Source organism: Phacochoerus africanus, chromosome 6 (genome assembly GCF_016906955.1).
Source record: "Phacochoerus africanus isolate WHEZ1 chromosome 6, ROS_Pafr_v1, whole genome shotgun sequence".
In the NCBI taxonomy this organism is placed as follows: Eukaryota; Metazoa; Chordata; class Mammalia; order Artiodactyla; family Suidae; genus Phacochoerus; species Phacochoerus africanus.
Genome location: NC_062549.1, coordinates 89,225,296 through 89,244,255, shown reverse-complemented (window position 1 = coordinate 89,244,255; position 18,960 = coordinate 89,225,296). Strand labels below are relative to the sequence as shown.

The 18,960-nt window shown below is 42.5% G+C and overlaps 2 protein-coding genes and 5 non-coding genes across 11 annotated transcripts in view; 5 read left to right on the top strand and 2 right to left on the bottom strand.

The window, feature by feature from the left end:
* Positions 1–1,833: 1,833 nt before the first annotated feature.
* TRNAG-GCC (transfer RNA glycine (anticodon GCC)) lies at positions 1,834–1,904 on the bottom strand. Its single transcript has one exon. It is a non-coding gene; the product is annotated as a tRNA-Gly (tRNA).
* A 524-nt stretch (positions 1,905–2,428) lies between these two features.
* Positions 2,429–4,996, top strand: HSPA6 (heat shock protein family A (Hsp70) member 6). The gene has a single exon (XM_047784068.1). It carries the CDS (start codon positions 2,584–2,586, stop codon positions 4,513–4,515), a length of 1,932 nt encoding a protein of 643 aa, XP_047640024.1. The 5' UTR covers positions 2,429–2,583; the 3' UTR covers positions 4,516–4,996.
* A 3,891-nt stretch (positions 4,997–8,887) lies between these two features.
* TRNAL-CAG (transfer RNA leucine (anticodon CAG)) lies at positions 8,888–8,970 on the bottom strand. Its single transcript has one exon. It is a non-coding gene; the product is annotated as a tRNA-Leu (tRNA).
* Positions 8,971–9,295: 325 nt separating this feature from the next.
* LOC125129413 (low affinity immunoglobulin gamma Fc region receptor II-like) overlaps positions 9,296–18,960 on the top strand; it is an 82,458-nt gene continuing 72,793 nt past the window's right edge. For all 5 annotated transcript variants that reach the window (XR_007135473.1, XM_047784072.1, XM_047784071.1 and 2 more), the window contains exon 1: positions 9,296–9,368. The gene's annotated coding sequence lies outside the window, so the exon portion shown is untranslated. The remainder of the gene's footprint in view (positions 9,369–18,960) is intronic.
* Positions 9,640–9,711, top strand: TRNAG-UCC (transfer RNA glycine (anticodon UCC)). The gene has a single exon. It is a non-coding gene; the product is annotated as a tRNA-Gly (tRNA).
* Positions 10,660–10,731, top strand: TRNAD-GUC (transfer RNA aspartic acid (anticodon GUC)). Its single transcript has one exon. It is a non-coding gene; the product is annotated as a tRNA-Asp (tRNA).
* On the top strand, positions 16,169–16,242 carry TRNAN-GUU (transfer RNA asparagine (anticodon GUU)). The gene has a single exon. It is a non-coding gene; the product is annotated as a tRNA-Asn (tRNA).

Below are 18,960 nucleotides of genomic sequence, written 5' to 3'. Positions count from 1 at the left end.
TTATTAATTTGTCTTTTTAGGGCCACACCCACTGCATATGGAAATTCCCAGGCTAGGGGTCGAATTGGAGCTGTAGCTGTCAGCCACCACAGCCATAGCAACATGGGATCCCAGCCTTGTCCGCGACTTACACCGCAGCTCATGGCAGTGCCAGATCCTTAACCCCACTGAGCGAGGTCAGGGATCTAACCCGCATCCTCATAGATAGTTGGGTTCCTTACCACTGAGCCACATTGGGAACTCTCACTGTTCTATTTTGAAAGACACTCAAATTTATATATTTCACATAAGTGGATATGCTTAAGTGTATTATAAAGTTTGCATTGCATAATAAGCTTCTCTATATTTGAACTCTTTTGAGTTAAAAAAATAAAGTGAGTGACACTGAAAACGTGTGTGTGAGGCTCTGTCCAGGTATGGAGGTGCTTGCTTTAGGGCTATACCTGAAACTCTTGGGGGTAGGTGTGCAGGTGGGGTTTTGCGGCTGCTGAGGGCTGGGAGAGAAGGTTAGAGGAGTTTGGACAAGGCAGTTCCTGAACAGACCTCAGGGCAGGCCATGTTTTCCTTTCTGAAATAAGGATCTTTTTCTTTCAGGCCTTTGCCTAAAATGTCCTGACTTTGACATGTAGGCCTAGCCAGCCTAAACTCTGAGAGTGAATGAATTTAAAGCTGACAGCTTTTCTCCCTCCTGGAGTTATAAAATAGGCTCCTTCTTTTTGAGGATGATTTGCTTTTCCACTGTGGAAGTAATTAATTGCACAGTTCTTCAAACATTCCCTTATTTCATGGACTGATCATCTTCTTAGTATAGCTGAGCTCACCAGCAGCAAACTTTGTCAGCTCTTTCTCATCAATACACTGGGAAAGGGCTGGCCCAGAAACCCAGTCCAGAAGTGGGATTGATACCTGCATCCTGACTTCCTTCTCCCTCTTCAGGCCCTGAGGTGTTCCAAAGAGTTCTAAACCACCTGAGGAGAAAGGAGCCACTTTACTCAGAGTAAAGGTTTTTAAGTTTTGCTTTTTAAAAACTAGTAGTTTCACTGAATCAGATCAATAATAATATAGTACATAAAAGTTGAAGCTACTGGAGTTTAACATTAGAATGTATCATGTTTTCCTGGGTACTATCCTCTTAGTCTAGTAGTGACCGTACTTGTCCGTCATGTGGGAAACCAGAGTTCCATTTCCCAGAAGGAGATTACAGACAACACTGGCTTCTCTTTCCTCCATTTCCACCCTCATGTCTCCAAAAAGTCTTCTCCTTTCGGTATCTTAGAAGTCCATGCCAAAGAGAAACACCAAAATATTTAAATGAGATCTTCTGGATTAAAGAAAGTGAGACAAGGCAAAGACTCAGTTTGCAATGCCATAGATCTGATGGGATCAAATGCGGCTTTATTGACCAGTGAAATCATCTTGGCCCTTGGCCTTTGGGGCACAGGATGCCTTGTACTCCAGGCATTTATTGCACACCTGAGTTCTGGGCTTGAGCTGGGAACCCGTCCAGGCCTCAGAAAAAAACACACACTATGCCTTTCCAACTCATCCCTTGGTACTATGCTCCCAGGAGATATGAGCCCCCAGGGGCTGGATAAGAGAAGGGACATTCTCACCACAGTTCACCTGCATTTTCCTTCCTCCTAGGCTGTTCCCAAGCCACAGCTCCAGGTTCTGGCTCCTTTCAGGGCTGCGACTTGGTAAAGGAGAGAAAACCAGAAGAACCCAGCCTTTAACTGGTTTTATTTATGTCATTGTCACAAATCCTAGTAGGGGAAAAACAAAACAAAGCTTTTTTAAAATCACTGAAACTGCTGAAAGAAAAAGACACCCTTGTGCATTGGCCGGGAATCGAACCCGGGCCTCCCGCGTGGCAGGCGAGAATTCTACCACTGAACCACCAATGCATCTTGTGAAACGGTTGCCTGCAGCATGATCTCTTAACATTATCCCTAGCCCTAGGTCCCTTCCTAGCTGTTCTTCTCAGTCATAATTTTGATAATACTGCCTTTATGTTTCAAGAACCCCCTCCCCTGCAAATATTAAGGATTAAGAAATTTAAATCTTTGGCCTTGAGGCCATGGCTCTCTTCCCATGGTGACATTTTCTTTGGGCTTTTCTGGAGGTGCCGGACTCAGACCTGCCTTCTTCAACCCAGGAGGGTGTTCTTTTGAGAAGTTACTGCCCTACCTGACTTCTGCCCCACCGATGGCCTTTAGAACCAGCTGGGAGAAGCTGGAACTTTCTCTGTGGCTCTGAGTCAGACGCAGGTGAGGCCACCCTTCCTTGAACAGACGATCCGCCCGAACCTTCTTCCCGAGTCAGTGGCTGAGTCAGCCAGAGCGGGCGGGCTGGGCGGCTCTAGGCTCGCCCGGAAGGCGCTGGAAGGTTCACGGCTGCGGGGGCGGGAGGAGGCGGGTCTTCCGCAACTGGATAAAAAGCTCCTGGAAGGGGAGGGAGAGCAGATCCGAGCTGGGTGGACACAAGAGTGGCAGTGCTGAGCTTACCTCCAACGTTGAGAAGCACTAAATTCCGAAAGCTGGTGCATCTGACTTCATATTGCATTCGTGGACAGAAGCCACAGCCATGTCCGCTGCAAGAGAAGTGGCCATAGGTATCGACTTGGGTACCACATACTCCTGCGTGGGTGTGTTCCAGCACGGTCGGGTGGAGATCCTAGCAAATGACCAGGGCAACCGCACCACCCCCAGCTACGTGGCCTTCACCGACACCGAGCGGCTGGTGGGCGATGCAGCCAAGAGCCAGGCGGCCCTGAACCCGCAGAATACCGTGTTTGACGCCAAGCGGCTAATTGGGCGCAAGTTTGCAGACCCCACCGTGCAGTCAGACTTGGAGCACTGGCCTTTCCAGGTGGTGAGCGAGGGTGGGAAGCCCAAGGTGCGCGTTTCCTACCGTGGGGAGGACAAGGCGTTCTACCCGGAGGAGATTTCGTCCATGGTGCTGAGCAAGATGAAGGAGACTGCGGAGGCGTACCTGGGCCAGCCCGTGAGGCACGCTGTGATCACCGTGCCTGCCTACTTCAACGACTCTCAGCGTCAGGCCACCAAGGACGCAGGTGCCATTGCAGGGCTCAACGTGCTGAGGATCATTAATGAGCCCACAGCTGCTGCCATCGCCTATGGCCTGGACCGGAGGGGCGCTGGTGAGCGGAACGTGCTCATTTTCGACTTGGGTGGAGGAACCTTCGACGTGTCGGTCCTTACTATTGACGCAGGTGTCTTTGAGGTGAAGGCCACGGCTGGAGACACTCACCTGGGTGGAGAGGACTTCGACAACCGGTTGGTGAACCACTTCATGGAGGAGTTTCGACGGAAGCACAGGAAGGACTTAAGCACGAACAAACGGGCCCTGCGCAGGCTCCGGACCGCCTGTGAGCGCGCCAAACGCACCCTGTCTTCCAGCACCCAGGCCACGCTGGAGATTGATTCCCTCTTTGAGGGTGTAGACTTCTACACTTCTATCACTCGAGCCCGCTTTGAAGAACTGTGCTCAGACCTCTTCCGCAGCACCCTGGAGCCAGTGGAGAAAGCCCTGCGGGATGCCAAGCTGGACAAGGCTCAGATCCATGACATTGTCCTAGTGGGTGGCTCTACCCGCATCCCCAAGGTACAGAAGCTTCTGCAGGACTTCTTCAATGGCCGGGAACTGAACAAGAGCATCAACCCAGATGAGGCTGTGGCCTATGGTGCTGCTGTGCAGGCAGCAGTGTTGATGGGGGACAAGTGTGAGAAGGTGCAGGATCTTCTGCTGCTGGATGTGGCTCCCCTGTCCCTGGGGCTGGAGACAGCTGGGGGGGTGATGACCACGCTGATCCAGAGGAATGCCACCATCCCTACAAAGCAGACCCAGACTTTCACTACTTTTTCAGACAACCAACCTGGAGTCCTGATCCAGGTGTATGAGGGTGAGAGGGCCATGACCAGGGACAACAACCTGCTGGGGCGCTTTGAGCTCAGTGGCATACCTCCTGCCCCACGTGGAGTGCCCCAGGTTGAGGTGACCTTCGACATTGATGCCAATGGCATCCTGAGTGTGACAGCCACTGACAGGAGCACAGGCAGAGCTAACAAGATCACTATCACCAATGACAAGGGCCGGCTGAGCAAGGAAGAGGTGGAGAGGATGGTTCGTGAGGCGGAGCAGTACAAGGTTGAGGATGAGGCCCAGAGGGACCGGGTGGCTGCCAAAAACTCCCTGGAGGCCTATGTTTTCCATGTGAAGGGCTCCTTGCAAGAGGAAAGCCTTAGAGACAAGATTCCTGAAGAGGACAGGTGCAAAGTACAAGACAAGTGTCAGGAAGTCCTTACTTGGCTGGAGCACAACCAGTTGGCGGAGAAAGAGGAGTATGAGCATCAGAAGAGGGAACTGGAGCAGATTTGTCGTCCCATCTTCTCCAGGCTCTATGGGGGGTCTGGTATCCCTGGGGGTAGCAGTTGTGGTGCTCAAGCTCGACAGGGAGCCCCCAGTACTGGCCCTGTCATTGAGGAGGTTGATTAAATGGCCCCTCTTGACAAGTCAGCTGTGACTGTAAGGTCTGAGCTTGTGGACTTTCTGTAACTTCAGGTTTGGGAGTGTAAGGGGAATCTTACCCCTAAATAGAGAGGGCTTTTTTTGTCAGTATCTTATACCTGAGGTATCTGTCATTTGACTTAAAAAAAAAATCTTCTCCCACTTGGTCTGAGCTTGTGGACTTTCTAGACTGTCTATATGATCCTGCCTGTAACTTCAGGTGCGGGAGTGTAAGGGGAATCTTACCCCTAAATAGGGGTTTTTTGTCAGTATCTTTTATACCTGAGGTATCTGTCATTTGACTTTAAAAAAAAACCTTCTCCCACTTCAAACAAGCAGAAGTAACCATTTATGAACATTTGTGTGGCACTTTAACGTTGCTTTCATCTAACATTTAATGTATTTTGTTACTTGCATGTATGGATTTTGTTATGTGAAATAATAGAGCTAAATAAACTTTTAAAACAACTTCTTAGTTTTCATTTTATCCAATTAAGTAGATGAAGGGGCAAGGCTTTCAGAAGCAGAAAATGTTGGGGTGGGTGCTGAAGGAAGGAAGGGAAGAAAATTCACAAGACTATGTGTGTGATTTCTATAGGGGAAAACAAGGTAAGAGGAAGAGTTTGAGGCTGGCACATTGAGACAGTATTGAATTGTGAGATCAGATAAGAGAGAATTGTGACATTGTGTTGAAAGAGGGAGGGAGGTGGAGTTGGAAAACAGAGAATGGTAAGAAACTTAAGTCCTAGCAAAACCCTAAAGTAAAAATTCTGTATTGGGAGCCTAGTTTAGTGTGTCAGTCTATGCATCCTAATAGACTGACAAAGAGTTTATATGCTAATTATCTGTCTCTAATAATGAGACTTTATTCGTTGTTCTTTTAGATAATCGATCCCAAGTATGTGTAAGACTAAGAGATTAGGTCTGGTGGTATAATTAAAGTTATTATTGATCTTATCTATTTGAGAGAAATAGCATGGTCCCATCTGGTTTCTGCTGATGAGCCTTAGGATGAGGATGCTGCTGCTGCTGGCAACTGTGTAGGAAAATGGCTATATTGGAACCAGATGGCTTATGTTTTCAGCACTGCAGCTTTATCTATCATACTAGTTAAACTCTGAGTTTCAGTTTCCCCTTTTGTATAATGGGGGTGATGATGGAATAGTATCTCGGAATTATTAAGAGGGTACAACTAACTAAATATGTGAGAAGTGAAGAAGAATGATAGGCATATAGTATTTGAGCAACAAATATTAGCTATAACTAATTATTAATTGTCAGCTGTGTACCAAGACTTGACATATACAATCTAATTTAATCCTCACAGCAACATCACAGTGTATAATCTCTTTTTGAAGGTGAGGATCCTGAGGTTAAAAAAGGTTAAACAATTTACTCAAGGTCCATAAGTATTAAATTGGGAAAGGGTGGTGGTGAGGAGATTTGGGATTAAGAACCCTATCGGGCCTAATTCTAGAGCCTGTACATTGCCACCTTACAAACAGGCCATAACGCCACTTATTACCAGACCTCCCCCCAGATGTTGTGAAATTGGACATATCATTCCTTTAGAACACAGTTGGATAATGAGCCCTGAGTGGAAAAATATATTTTATTGTATATTTACATTATTCATTAGGTGAAAATGTGTTTTTTGTAGCAAGTGGTTGAAACTGGGAAGTATCTTTGGGCTCAACTTTACTGCCAATTAAATGACATATAAGAGCAAGGATAAATTTGTGTAAGTTAGTTCCCAATCAACCCAACCCACTCTACATCTCTCCTGTGTGGGAAGGGAGATTTATTTTTATCTCGGAATTGATAGTGGTCTTGGCTAGAGTGCTATATTATATTGACATTATAAATATAATAATGTATTAAAATATACAAAATTTAATAAATACATTATTCTACATTATATTTTGCTAAGGGTGATCTCTTACAGGTGAAGAGGAGGTTGTAGTAACTACCTATTTGTCCCCTGGTTGTTATTTCACATTTTTAACTGCTTTTTCACGCACCTGGCCTAAAACCTGTACAATCTGGCTTCACATTGAAGGAACCTGGAAAAAGAGGTGATGTCATATACACATTCTATATTACACTTTTCCTTTCCTGAATTTCCTTCTTACTTCCAACATTGACCATCCCAACTTATTTGTAACTTCTCAGTTGGAATGATGGTACTTATAGGGTTTAGATAGTTTCCTAGCATTTCAACAGCCTCCCTCTCTCCTTCCCTACCTCAAAATACACACAGATTATAAGAAGGAGAATTTCATTGTGCTTAGTTGTATCTTTTTCTATAGAGAATTTAGACAAACAATCCACTTCATCTACTTTTAAATGACTGCCGTTGATGGTTTAGATTCTTTGGAGACTACTTCTTGTTAATAGGCATCTAAATATCATTATATTGTATATAGTCTTAGTTTGATTATTGTAGTCACAGCTTTGTGTGTTTATAATAAAAACATTAGAATAGGAGGTCCCTGGTGACCTGGCAGTTAACCTTTATTTTCACTGCTGTGCCGCAAGTTCGATTCCTGGCGCTGGAAATTCTGCGTGCTGGGAGTGCTGCCAAAAATAAATAAAACAAATTAAATATTTATTTCTCAAAATATTAGAGCAAATTAAATCAAAATACATGCCCGTTATTCAAAAATCAAATTTTGCTTCAACACTTCTAATGAAAAAACAGCAGTTTTTTGTCCAACTCCCAATTCCTACTCCTAATAGGCAAGTACTTACAAGTTTTTTTAAAATGCCTGTTTATTCTGCAATAATTTTAGACTGACAGAAGAATTGTAGAGATACTATAGAAAGTCACCATATATCCTACATCCAGCTTCCCCTAATGTTAACGTCTTACATAAACATGGTACATTTATTAAACCTGAGAAATTGATATTGGTACAATACAATTAACAAAATTGTAAACTTTGTTCAGATTTCATATTTTCTCACTAATGTTATTTTGCTGTTTCAGAAGCCAATCCAGGATAAAATGTTGCATTTAATTATCATGTGTTCCCTACAATCTGTGACAGCTTCTTAATCTTATGATTTTTTTTAAGACCTTGACATTTTGAGGAATACTCGTCAGGTATTTGCTAGATTGTCCTTCATTGTGGCTTTTTTTTTTTTTTTTTTTAGTGATTGAAGTGTAGTTTGGGGAAGAATACCACAGAGTGAAGTGCCCATCTTATTGCATTATATCAGGAGGTATGTGATATCAATGTGACTAATTGCTCATAATGTTAACCTTGATCACATGATTAAGGTTCAGTGTTATTTTTTTTTTTACATTTCTCTCTTATGGATGCACTATCATTATTTTTTAGTTTAGACTCAGTATTTACCTTAACTTTTTATCCTCTGTTCCAAGCAGCGCCTGGTGTATTGTTAGTGCTCAAATGATATAGAACAAAATGTGGCAAAAGAAAGGAGATTCCAAGTTAAAGACAGACCTATGGGAAGACATCTAAATTAGATAGGCCAGTGCAACTCAAACTTTAATGTGCGTATGAATTATCTGGGAATCTTATAAAATGTGGATTCAGTAGGTTTGAGGTGTAGCCTGAGATCTGTATTTTTAACAAGCTCCTAGGTTGTCTAGTTTAATCTTCACAACAATTCTATCTCCATTTTTATTACAAGCAAACTAAGAATAGTCAAATACATTTCCCAAGGTCATAGTCTAGTAAATAACAAAGAATGAAGTTTGGCAAGCTTTCATTAACCAGATTCTTCCATCCTCATGCCTATGGACCGCTCACAATTCAGATCGTCAGGAAAGGACAAGATTTTTCTATACCCAGCTGCTCCCAAATCAGAAAGCGGTTTCTTTGCGGTTTTCAGGAAAAAGTTCTTGAAACAACCCCATGAATTTATCTTTCCTCTCTACTAGTTTCCATTCATATGCCGTGTTGATTTCTTTTTCTGGTTTTTGGTGACACAGCAAACCTATTGAATTAGAATTGGTGGTGGGACCGGGTCCGGCAAGATGGTGGGGAATCCGAGTCTCGCCAAAATGTGACTCTAGAGCGTGAACAAATTAAGGGATCTGGGTGGAGGGTTTCTCCTTGTCCAGAGGAGTCTTTTGTATCTACCTACCCTAATGGGCTCAATATATCTTCAAATAACGGAATAGATAGAAACAGAGAAACTGGAGTCTAAAGGAAGAAAAAAATTTTGTTGTTAGGGATAAATCTAAATATATTGTTTCATATGCAAAGCGAAGCAAAATCTCCATATGTGGATATACCACACAGAAAGGTGTTGATTAATAAATATTCTTTTCTCCACGACTGCAATCCTACTCGTGGTTGGGGGAAAAAAGAGGAAAGAAATACCAACTTGTCAGAAGTGGGATTCGAACCCACGCCTCCAGGGGAGACTGCGACCTGAACGCAGCGCCTTAGACCGCTCGGCCATCCTGACACGGTACAAAAAGCGTTTTCTTTTTTGCCTTTAAGATTATCACACGGTGCTGTAGTGCGACATCGTTTTGGCAGTACTGTTTATTCATCGTTTTAAATAAAACTAGAACTTTCCTTGGACTTCTTCGCAAAACAAGAAAAATAAAACTGTCTCCAGGTCCTACTTCTTACCTCTTCACTACCCTAAACTGTAAAGATCCTTTTCTTCAACGCCCCTTCGAACACTCCTCTCGCTCCTTCTCTCGGGGGCGCCACACCTGGGCGGAGCCCCTTGCCGTCCGATCTCCCTCAGATATTTGGCCCCAAATCACCATTACCGAATCCGGTATCCGGTGGATCCAGTGCTGAGCGCGTCCAGCGGCTTTGCTGGGACCGCGGAAAGCAGAAGTCTTCAGAAGGGTAAATAAATGCCCGGGTCGAGTTAGGCGTTGGATTTCCCGCCGGGCTCCGCGCTGTTCCAGCTCTGGCTCCCGGTGGTCTCTGCGTCCCTGGCCTCGTGTCGTTCGTTGGCTAAGACGATTAAGAGGAGTAGTCAGGAAGGGTTTTATTCTCATCGGGAAAATGCTCCGTATAGCTTGGGCTGTTAGATGCAGAATGGTGCTAAAAAATATCGATAAATGCGTGGCCTCTGTTAATTTTATACAGAGAATTCAAAGCCTGCCCGTCGACAGCGTTGGTGGTATAGTGGTGAGCATAGCTGCCTTCCAAGCAGTTGACCCGGGTTCGATTCCCGGCCAACGCAGAGTGTACGTTTTTGTCGCCCTTCGCTGAAGCAAGTTCTGCAGACAGCGAGAAATTAATATCGTGTGCAAAACAACTTTAAAGCTTGAGTGAAAATAGAAACTGAAACTAGAAACTGCAGCAGCCCACCGCTTCCTTGCTTGAGTGAAAATAGAAACTGAAACTAGAAACTGCAGCAGCACCTCACCTACTTCCACCGCCTCCTTCATACCCCCCAGGGCTTCATTCTCTGCTCAGCCACATTTCGGAGGGGTTAGGTTCTAAAGGTTTTCTTTCCTCTCTTACCTTTCCTCCTGCCTTCCTTTTTAAACTTTCAACTCGTGGAAATCTTTGGGATATTCTGGATTCTGCTTTGTCAGCCTCGAAAGTGGGCTATGGTTTTATACCTGCGAGATTCATACGGTAGCTATAAGCTATTGGGAACTTAATACCGTCTGAGGAACTGCGTTTTTAAGCCTATTTAATTGAAATTAATACATTAATAAATTGAAGTTAACGAATAGAAAATAAATCAACGAAAAATTTAAACACATACTATATGAACTTACTTTTTCAATTGTTAATTTCATGAACTCTCAATACTAACTTTTTCCAATGAAGTGTGTTGTCTATAAGTGTAAAATACTGGATTGAAGATTAAATACAAAAAAATTAATATTTTTGTGTTGTTACATGTTGAAATAACGTTTTTGAATATTGAGTTAAATCAGATATATTATTAAAATGATCCACTGTTTATTGTTACTTTTTAATGTGCTGTCAGAAAATTTAAATTACGCGTAGGTTTTCTACTATGTTTCAATTGCAATGTGTCAGTTTAGAAGTTTAGATACAGTTAATATACAGGTTGGCCAACAACGAACAAGCTTTCAAAAAAAAAAAAAAAAAAAGGTATGGCGGCTTAGAAGTGCTTTCCTAAGCTTTGATTTTGACTTTTTTGTCGTCGCTTTCCTCGTTAGTATAGTGGTGAGTATCCCCGCCTGTCACGCGGGAGACCGGGGTTCGATTCCCCGACGGGGAGATTATATGCCATTTTGGCTATGTTCATGGCTTTCTCTTAAGGCTCCATTTTGGCTATGTTCATATTTCTCTCTTAAGGCTGCATTTTGACTATGTTCACAGCTCTCTTTTAAGGCTGAAACAAAAACTAATCTTAAACAACTTTAGCTTCTCCCCAGAGTATTTCTCTCGCATATGATTTTCTTGTACGGTGGGTAACAGTACTAGCAGGTTCGCTAATTTTGACCCTGGTTCTGCGTTAATTGCGTTGGATCTTTAATTCTTGCAAGCAAGTTTCTGCTTGATTTGCTGTGTTGAATTAGCTGCCACTGAGTTATCTTCCCTCATTCCCGTAATTCCCGCTGCCGACTGGAAGAGCATCTCAAGGATTTAGGCTCTGTCTGTACTCCAGATTCCTTTCCTTCTTGTCATCTCCCACATCGATGATTCATTAGGGGCTCCTTCTTTCCTCCGCCCGCGTATATTGCTATTCAGCAGGAGCCTGCTTAAATTCTCAGGCCGACACTCTTGCCACTGCCACACTACACGAAGGTGTGCAAACTCGTGAAACAACCTCCTCTGCAGCGGGTGATGGGGAATAAACAAAGATGTTATATCTAAACCAGATACAGAGAAATGAGCTACTGGTCTGACAATCAGAAGACCTATTTTTTGTTTGCTTGTTTGTTTCTTAACACTAAAGAACCGTTGCTTTTGTGCAAGTCATTTTACTTCTCTGGGCTGGGGTCTCTGCATCTGTAAAGCGGAGGAGCAAAAGTACAGCTTTTAAGACGCTTTGCAGCCCTAGAGTCCTTTAAAGTAGTGCCTGATTTTTGCTTTTTCCAGTTTTCCCAGTGTCTTATTAATGATCTGTGCCCTTCATCATTTGTATTTAAATAAGCTAGAATAGATTAACTTGTTTGCAGTTAAGAACTCTGCGTGTTCATCTATGAATGAGAAGTAATCTAAGTAATCCATCTGGACCTGGTGTGGGTCCATAAATATGAGCATGGATTCTTTTTGCATCTCTCATTGTCCACTTAAATGCTATTATTTTCCTCCCAAATCTTAAGCATTAATAAAGATTAAATTTTAACAAAGCAATTTACACAAATAAGCACATCATAAATGTGAAATGTGAAAATAATAAAGTGAGCATCCCTGTATTTCAATACCCTGTTTAAGGATGAAACAGAAGAAAACCCCTATGTTCCTTTCTTTGATGCATCCCTCTCCTTCCCAATAAGGAGTATTATTTTGGATTTTATATTTATTATTCCTTTAGCTTTTAAAAGTTTCACTACAGGTACATGAGTTATTAAATAATATATTATTTAGATTTTCATACTTTTAAAGTTCATATACCTGGTATACTTTTACAACTACCATTTTTCCACAAAATATTATTTTTATGGGATTCATTTATGTTGAAACACATAGCAAGGAATGGTATTCTGAAGATTTAAAACACCTACAAGAATATATATATTTCAAATATTCTCAATTATTTGTTAATTATATATGTAGATAAGCATGTTTATGTATCTTATAAAACTGATTTCCAGGTCTTGCACATTATAGTGCTAATACTGTGTCACATATTTCTAGTTGTTTCCAAATTAGTTGATTTTTAATAATTGTTGGTTTTGGAGTTCCCGTCATGGCTCAGTGGTTAACGAGTCCGATTAGGAACCATGAGGTTGCGAGTTCGATCCCTGGCCTTGCTCAGTGGATTAAGGATCTGGCGTTGCCACGAGCTGTGGTGTGTAGGTCGCAGTCGCGGCTCGGATCTGGCATTGCTGTGGCTCTGGTGTAGCCCTGCGGCTGCAGCTCTGATTGGACCCACAGCCGGGGAACCTCCATATGCCACGGGAGCAGCCCAAAAAATGGCAACAAAACAAAAATAAACTGTTGGTTTTGTTTGATACAACTGTCACTAGCTAAATAATTTACCTACCTGAGTCCTGGTTTAATGTGGGAGAAATGCATCAGATTTCTCCAATTCCTTTCCAATAAACTGATAGTCATTGGGTGACTGGGCTCAGTAAGTAGAGAAACTTTTCCTAAAATTAGGAAAGGATGGTGTTAATGATACTGAATCCCTTTTCATCTTCTATGGAACTGACAGCAAATGGTATTAACATTTTCCCCTAGCCTTTGAAATATTGTCTGAGGGCTTTATATATCTGTTGTATTTATTATATGAAAATCATCTATTGGAATGGCGTGTGTAATTAGGTTGACTTCAACTATTCAGGCTGCATGAGGCAACATAATCTGGTGGTTACGCACACAGGTTCTGTTGTGCTTTCTGTGTTTGAATCTTGGTTCTCTGCTCAATGTCCTCATCTGTAAAATACATAATGATGATAACTGTAATTCCCAAATAAGTTAAATGTTTAAAACGGTGCCTGGCAATGCACAAGTGTTAATTATTTCTTTTATTACTAAAGCCATGCCCATGGTGGGAGGATATTTGGGGTTTAAAAACAACAACAGCAACAACAACAACAACAAAAACTTGTCCCAGGAAATGAAGGTGAAATACAACATGGATGAGAAAAGAGTACAACTGCACCTCAGTCATCTTTTTTTAGCCCTCAGTTTTTCTTATGCTCCAGTGCCAGTGCCAGCAAAGGCTACGACACTTGGCTGATGACTTTATGGTGATCTGCTGCTGTCTGTCTGCTCTTTTGGTTATTTCCTAACTCTCTTGTTGCCATGATTGGGTGGAGGTCACAGTTTCCACAAGCAAGAGTGACTACAAAGTGGTACAGAGTAGTGGTGGGTAGCCACTGTCTTGGGGGCAGTGCATATTGACACTTGTTAATTGGACCATGGTTCAGGCAGGCCTGTCCTGGGAGACATACAGGGCCAGGGACCCTTATCCTGGACATGCAGTAGGCTGGCTTAAATTAGACCTGCAGGTTGGGAGCCACTGAATGGCCTCCTTGGAACTGACTACACAGAGTTGAGTTTCTTAGAGTTGACCATCAGTGCTATGGGGCTGGATTTCTGAAGTGTCACATAAATATAAAGCATTATCATTATTTTTATTGCTTGGATTAACTGGGTTTTAACATAATATAAAAATAAAGATGTTATCAAGATATATTTTAACTGTCTGTTTTGAGGTAAATATGCCAGGTGTGCAGAGACCTATTTTTTTTTTGTTTGTTTGTTTGTTTGTCTTTTTGCCATTTCTTGGGCCGCTTCCGCGGCATATGGAGGTTCCCAGGCTAGGGGTCCAATTGGAGCTGTAGCTGCTGGCCTACACCAGAGCCGCAGCAACTCGGGATCCGAGCTGTGTCTGCGACCTACACCACAGCTCATGGCAACGCCGGATCCTTAATCCACTGAGCAAGGCCAGAGATCGAACCTGCAGCCTCATTGTTCCTAGTCAGATTTCATTAACCACTGAGCCACGACAGGAACTCCTGTTTTTGTATTTTAATAGATACTTGTGTTCAGAATTATATGTTCATCATAAGTTTAATCTTTTATCACATATGGTGACCATATTCATCTCTAGTGACACATTATTTCATAAACTTTATTTTGCTCGTTATTATATAGCTACATACCAAATATCTTTTCTTCTCTTTTCTGTTTTTTGTTGTTTCTTTGTTGGCCCTGCTTGTGGCATGTGGAAGTTCCTAGGCCAGGGTTCCAACTCGCACTACAGCAGCAACCCAGTGCAGTGACAAGGCTGGATCCTTAACCTGATGCATCACAAGGGAACTCCATGTTTATGTTTTAATGTCATTCTTCTAAACAAAATAAAATGTACTTTAAAAAACTGGCACATTTTCTCCAGTTATATTTATTGTGATTACTGATACATTTGGATTTATTTCACCACCCTATTTTTTTACTTTCTTTCGCCTCAGTTTTCCTTTTATTATTTTTTCCTCCTTTCTTTTGGATTGCTGTCATGCATACATGAGAAACATGGAAAATGTATGTGTACTTAGAATAACTTGCAAGTTATTATTATTAATATTATTGTTACTTTTGGCTACCCTGTGGCTTATGGAGTTCCCAGGGCCAGGGATCAGTTGTGATCTATGCTGCCCCTGCGACAAAGCTGGATCCTTTAACCCACTGTGCCAGGGATCTATCAACTGTCCTGGAGCTGCAGAGATGCTACCAATCCCCTTGTGCCACAGCAGCAACTCTTGCAAATTATTTTTAATAATCCAGTAAAGGTGAAGGTGAGAGTAGTGGTTCCCAAACTTGGTCTTTGTAGACAAGTAAAAATTCTCCCAAATATTGGTGACCAGTATAAGGCTGTCAGTTTTTATTTTGCCAAGTTAGGAAATTAATAGAAAAATCACAGCCTCATCATTATTTTATAAAAGAAAGGACATTTAAAAACAAAAATTTAAAGTGTAAAAAAAATGTCAGCTTAGAGGTCATTTGTCAAGCTTATCTGAGATACACATACACATAATTTATGCATATGCATATCTATTTTTGTGTGTATTCTCATTTCACTGGAAATCATTGAAAACTTTGACCTGCACCTAAACTTGAGCCCACTTATTAAAGGATGGCAGGGCAGAAGGAAAATGGAGGTTCTATGGGGAGGCTTCCGTGGCGCCCTGGGATTGAGCAACAGAGAAAGTGACTGCTTATGTGTCTTTGTGTGGGGTGAAAAACCAGCCTGGTTAGACGGTTGGGTATGCCGGGAGCGGAGGTGATGTGACTCAGGAAGCCTGTGGCTGTTAAATGGCCCAGGAATAAAGAGCTTCTCTCCAAACTGGAGAGAAGAGAACTTTATTTGGCCCAGCCCTGACCAGGATCTCTAGGTCGATTATGTTGGATAAGGGCCCTCCTTTGGATATTTGGATCTGGATTATGTCAGCATGAAGATCTTAAATTACAGGCATTTATAAACGCTGTTCTGTTTGGGTGCCTCACATGCAAGCAGAAACCTTTCAAAACAGCTAGGGGTAAAAATTAATTTTGTCGTTAGGCTCCCTTACTTAGCTAAAACATTTTGCTAGACATGTGGCAAATGGACATGTGATGTGGCATTTAAAAATTTTCACAGTAATAGGCTTATTATAAGTTAATACTCGCACTTATACACCTGAAGGCATAAATTGTCTAATTCAGCAAAAAAGTGTATCGATGTACTTCTTTGAGCAATACCAGGTGAACTCCTGAACCCACAGCATTCATTTTGGGTTTCCCAAAGTACCTCAGTTCATTCATCCTCTGCTGCTTCCGTTTTCACGTCTTCCGGGGAGAAACCGAGTCCTGTCCTAGATCTAAGCAGGTTCTAGGACGGGAAAAAGACCCGCTTTTCTCGGGGCTACTAACCTTTCTCGAATGCGTTGGAAGGTGTTGCCTCCACCGGTTCTCATGCCAGCCTCAACCAGTTTTTTGGAAATGCGAACACTAGGAGTTTAATCTTCAGTGAACTGATTAAACAGGAGACCTATTTGCCGCCTGTCTCTGTGGCGCAATCGGTTAGCGCGTTCGGCTGTTAACCGAAAGGTTGGTGGTTCGAGCCCACCCAGGGACGGAAAGGGCAACGCTTTTTGTTTAAACCTGGCCAACCACCTCAACACTATGAAGTTCTCAATTGTCCACTCCGCACTTAAAAAATTGATCTGCCTGGTTAGGGCTGCAATTGGTGACACAACTTCTTCTTTAGGATCTACAAAAACCGCATCATGAAAACGGATGCTTTGGAAGTATTTACCGATAAAAGAAAGTACTCATAATCCAAAAATGAATTTTTTGCTCACCCTGCCTGGCCTTTGTACTTGTACTTCCTAACTTGTGACACGGGCGGTTCCAGAATTTGGGCTCTTGGTCATGCTATGTCTTGCTGGTTTTTGGAGAGCCAACCTTCTAAATATTTGAACAATCATCTTCCTCTTCAGCCTGCTGACATTTACTTCCTCATTACTCTGCCCTTAAGTTACTGCAATAACCATCTAGCCCTCTGGGCAGTTTCCTGTCTTTCACTGTCTCCTCTCTTCCAGCCTCCAAGTAGCTGCCAGAGAGGCTTTCAAGACAGGTTCTGCTTAAAATTCCTCAAGCCCTAGCAGGGTAAACTACAACCTCCTTAGCTTTGAAGGCCTTTCATGATCTGGCAAACAACTTTACCTCTCTTCTCTGGCTTTTGAATCTTTGCCCATGGATGTTCATCATTTTTCCTTTTTTGCCTCACAACTCCTAGTCATCCATTACCAGAACACCAAAAATTAAGACTTTTTTCTGCAGCTCTTTCTTCATTATCTTTTTTATTTTTTGTCTTTTTAGGTGCGGCATATGGAAGTTCCCAGGCTAGGGGTCGATTCAGAGCTACAGCTGCAGGCCTACACCACAGCATCGTGGGATCTGATCTGCATTTTTGACCTACACCACAGCTCACAGCAACGTAGGATCCTTAACCCACTGAGCAAGGCCAGGGATGGAACCCACTCCCTCATGGATCCTACTTGGGTTCATTAACCACTGAGCCATGAAGAGAACTCTCATTCTCTTTTTATTTATGTGTTGTTGTTTTTTTTTCCCCCTCACTAGAATGAAAGTTCCTCCAGGAAATGACCCTGTGCTGTTCACCTTGAAATCTTCAGCACCTAAACTCAAGCATAGCACATTGTAAATACTAAATAAATGTGAGTTGAATGTTCAATATTTCCAAAATGCCCTTGTCTCATGTCTGAATCTCATACCAATCTACACCAAGCTTGACTCTTGTTGGCATGAAGCTCATAACTGACACAATTAAGTAGACCCTAAACCTTTGCCCAGACCCTGCCTCTTTCCCAGCTGTGCCTTCTCATACCTGCCGCATGCTCTAAGACTGCTTCTAATTCCCATTCACCTCTTATCCCATACTACTTGTGAAAGTTCTATTTTGCCTAGTTGTCCCAGCAAGATTTGGTGAATTAGCAAGCTGACTAATTCATATGAGTTGTGGTGAGATGGTTGCTGAGAGGGGTTTCTCACCAACCTAATCTCTGATAGAATTTTGGACAATGGGAGGAAAAAGATTTTTATCATTCTAGTTTTATCACCATGGTTTTTCCATCTTCTGTCTAACAGTAGCATGCAAGATCTTGTAAAATGCCTTATTGGAATCAAGAAATGTTGTTGAAAGCTGTTTAAAGCTTCTAAAACAGAGAGACAGCTAAAGCTTTCCTCCAAAAGCAGTAGCAGTGATCACCTTCTCCACTTCCACTCCATTATAACTGATATATTGAGGGATTTCAAAGTTTCATAATTTAATGCAGTAGAATTTAGTACATTTAATATTGGTTATCCAACATTTGTTTAGTGGGTGATGTGAAGAAAGCTGTACTGAATAAGGTACTGAAACAGAGAAGCTGGTTTTATAGTCCCTGCCCCTTCTCGCTCTAATTCTCACTATTGTGGCTCCTGCCCATTCCTTCCTGTGCAGTTGCGGTTGAATTTTTTCTTGTCATGCTTTCTCAGTTTGGACGCTGAGGTATCTTTTTTCACTGAGCTTAGTCTGGGACAGCAATGTTTCTCTCTTTCCAGTGGGTTTATTTTGTGCTTTTTTATCTAAATCCTCCAATCCCATCCCTTTCCTGGACCATTTTATACTCATTAACATATACTTGCAGACCATCCCAATTCTGACAGGGGTTGCCTTGAGAAAGTCAATTCTATACCACCTCTGTGATTTTCTTTTACCTCTATCATGTTCTAGGCTGATGTTCTAGGAAGACAGCCCAGGTGAAGGTCTCTGGTCCATCCTGGACTTCCCTGCTCTTTCTTAGCCAGCTCCTTCATTGATTCTGTGGTCTCCCTTAGACCTCCAGGAATACCCACGGTCTGCCTAGAAGGACTTTTAGGGTGGCTTGAAGGCAGCCAGCCTTTCAGCAACAGGTGCAGACCACTATCCAGCTGGCTCACAACAATAATTTCTCTTATTTACTTATCTGACACTTCTATTCCTGGTAATGCAGCTATTTACTGGGGCTTCACTATTAGCACTTGAAGATCACAGTCCTTTCTTTTCCATAGGAGACCAAGAGAAAACAGAGCTGGGTAAAGGACCCTCAGCCTAGACACAGAGGTATAATTTTCCTGCTGCTCCCAGAGATGCCTGTTGAGGATGATGGGGTAGTGATTTTAGAAAGAGGTTCAGGAATTCCTGTCGTGGCTCACCGAAAATGAATCTGACTGGTATCCATGAGGATGGAGGTTCGATCCCTCACCTCGCTCAGTGCATTAAGGATCTGACATTGCCATGAGCTGTGTG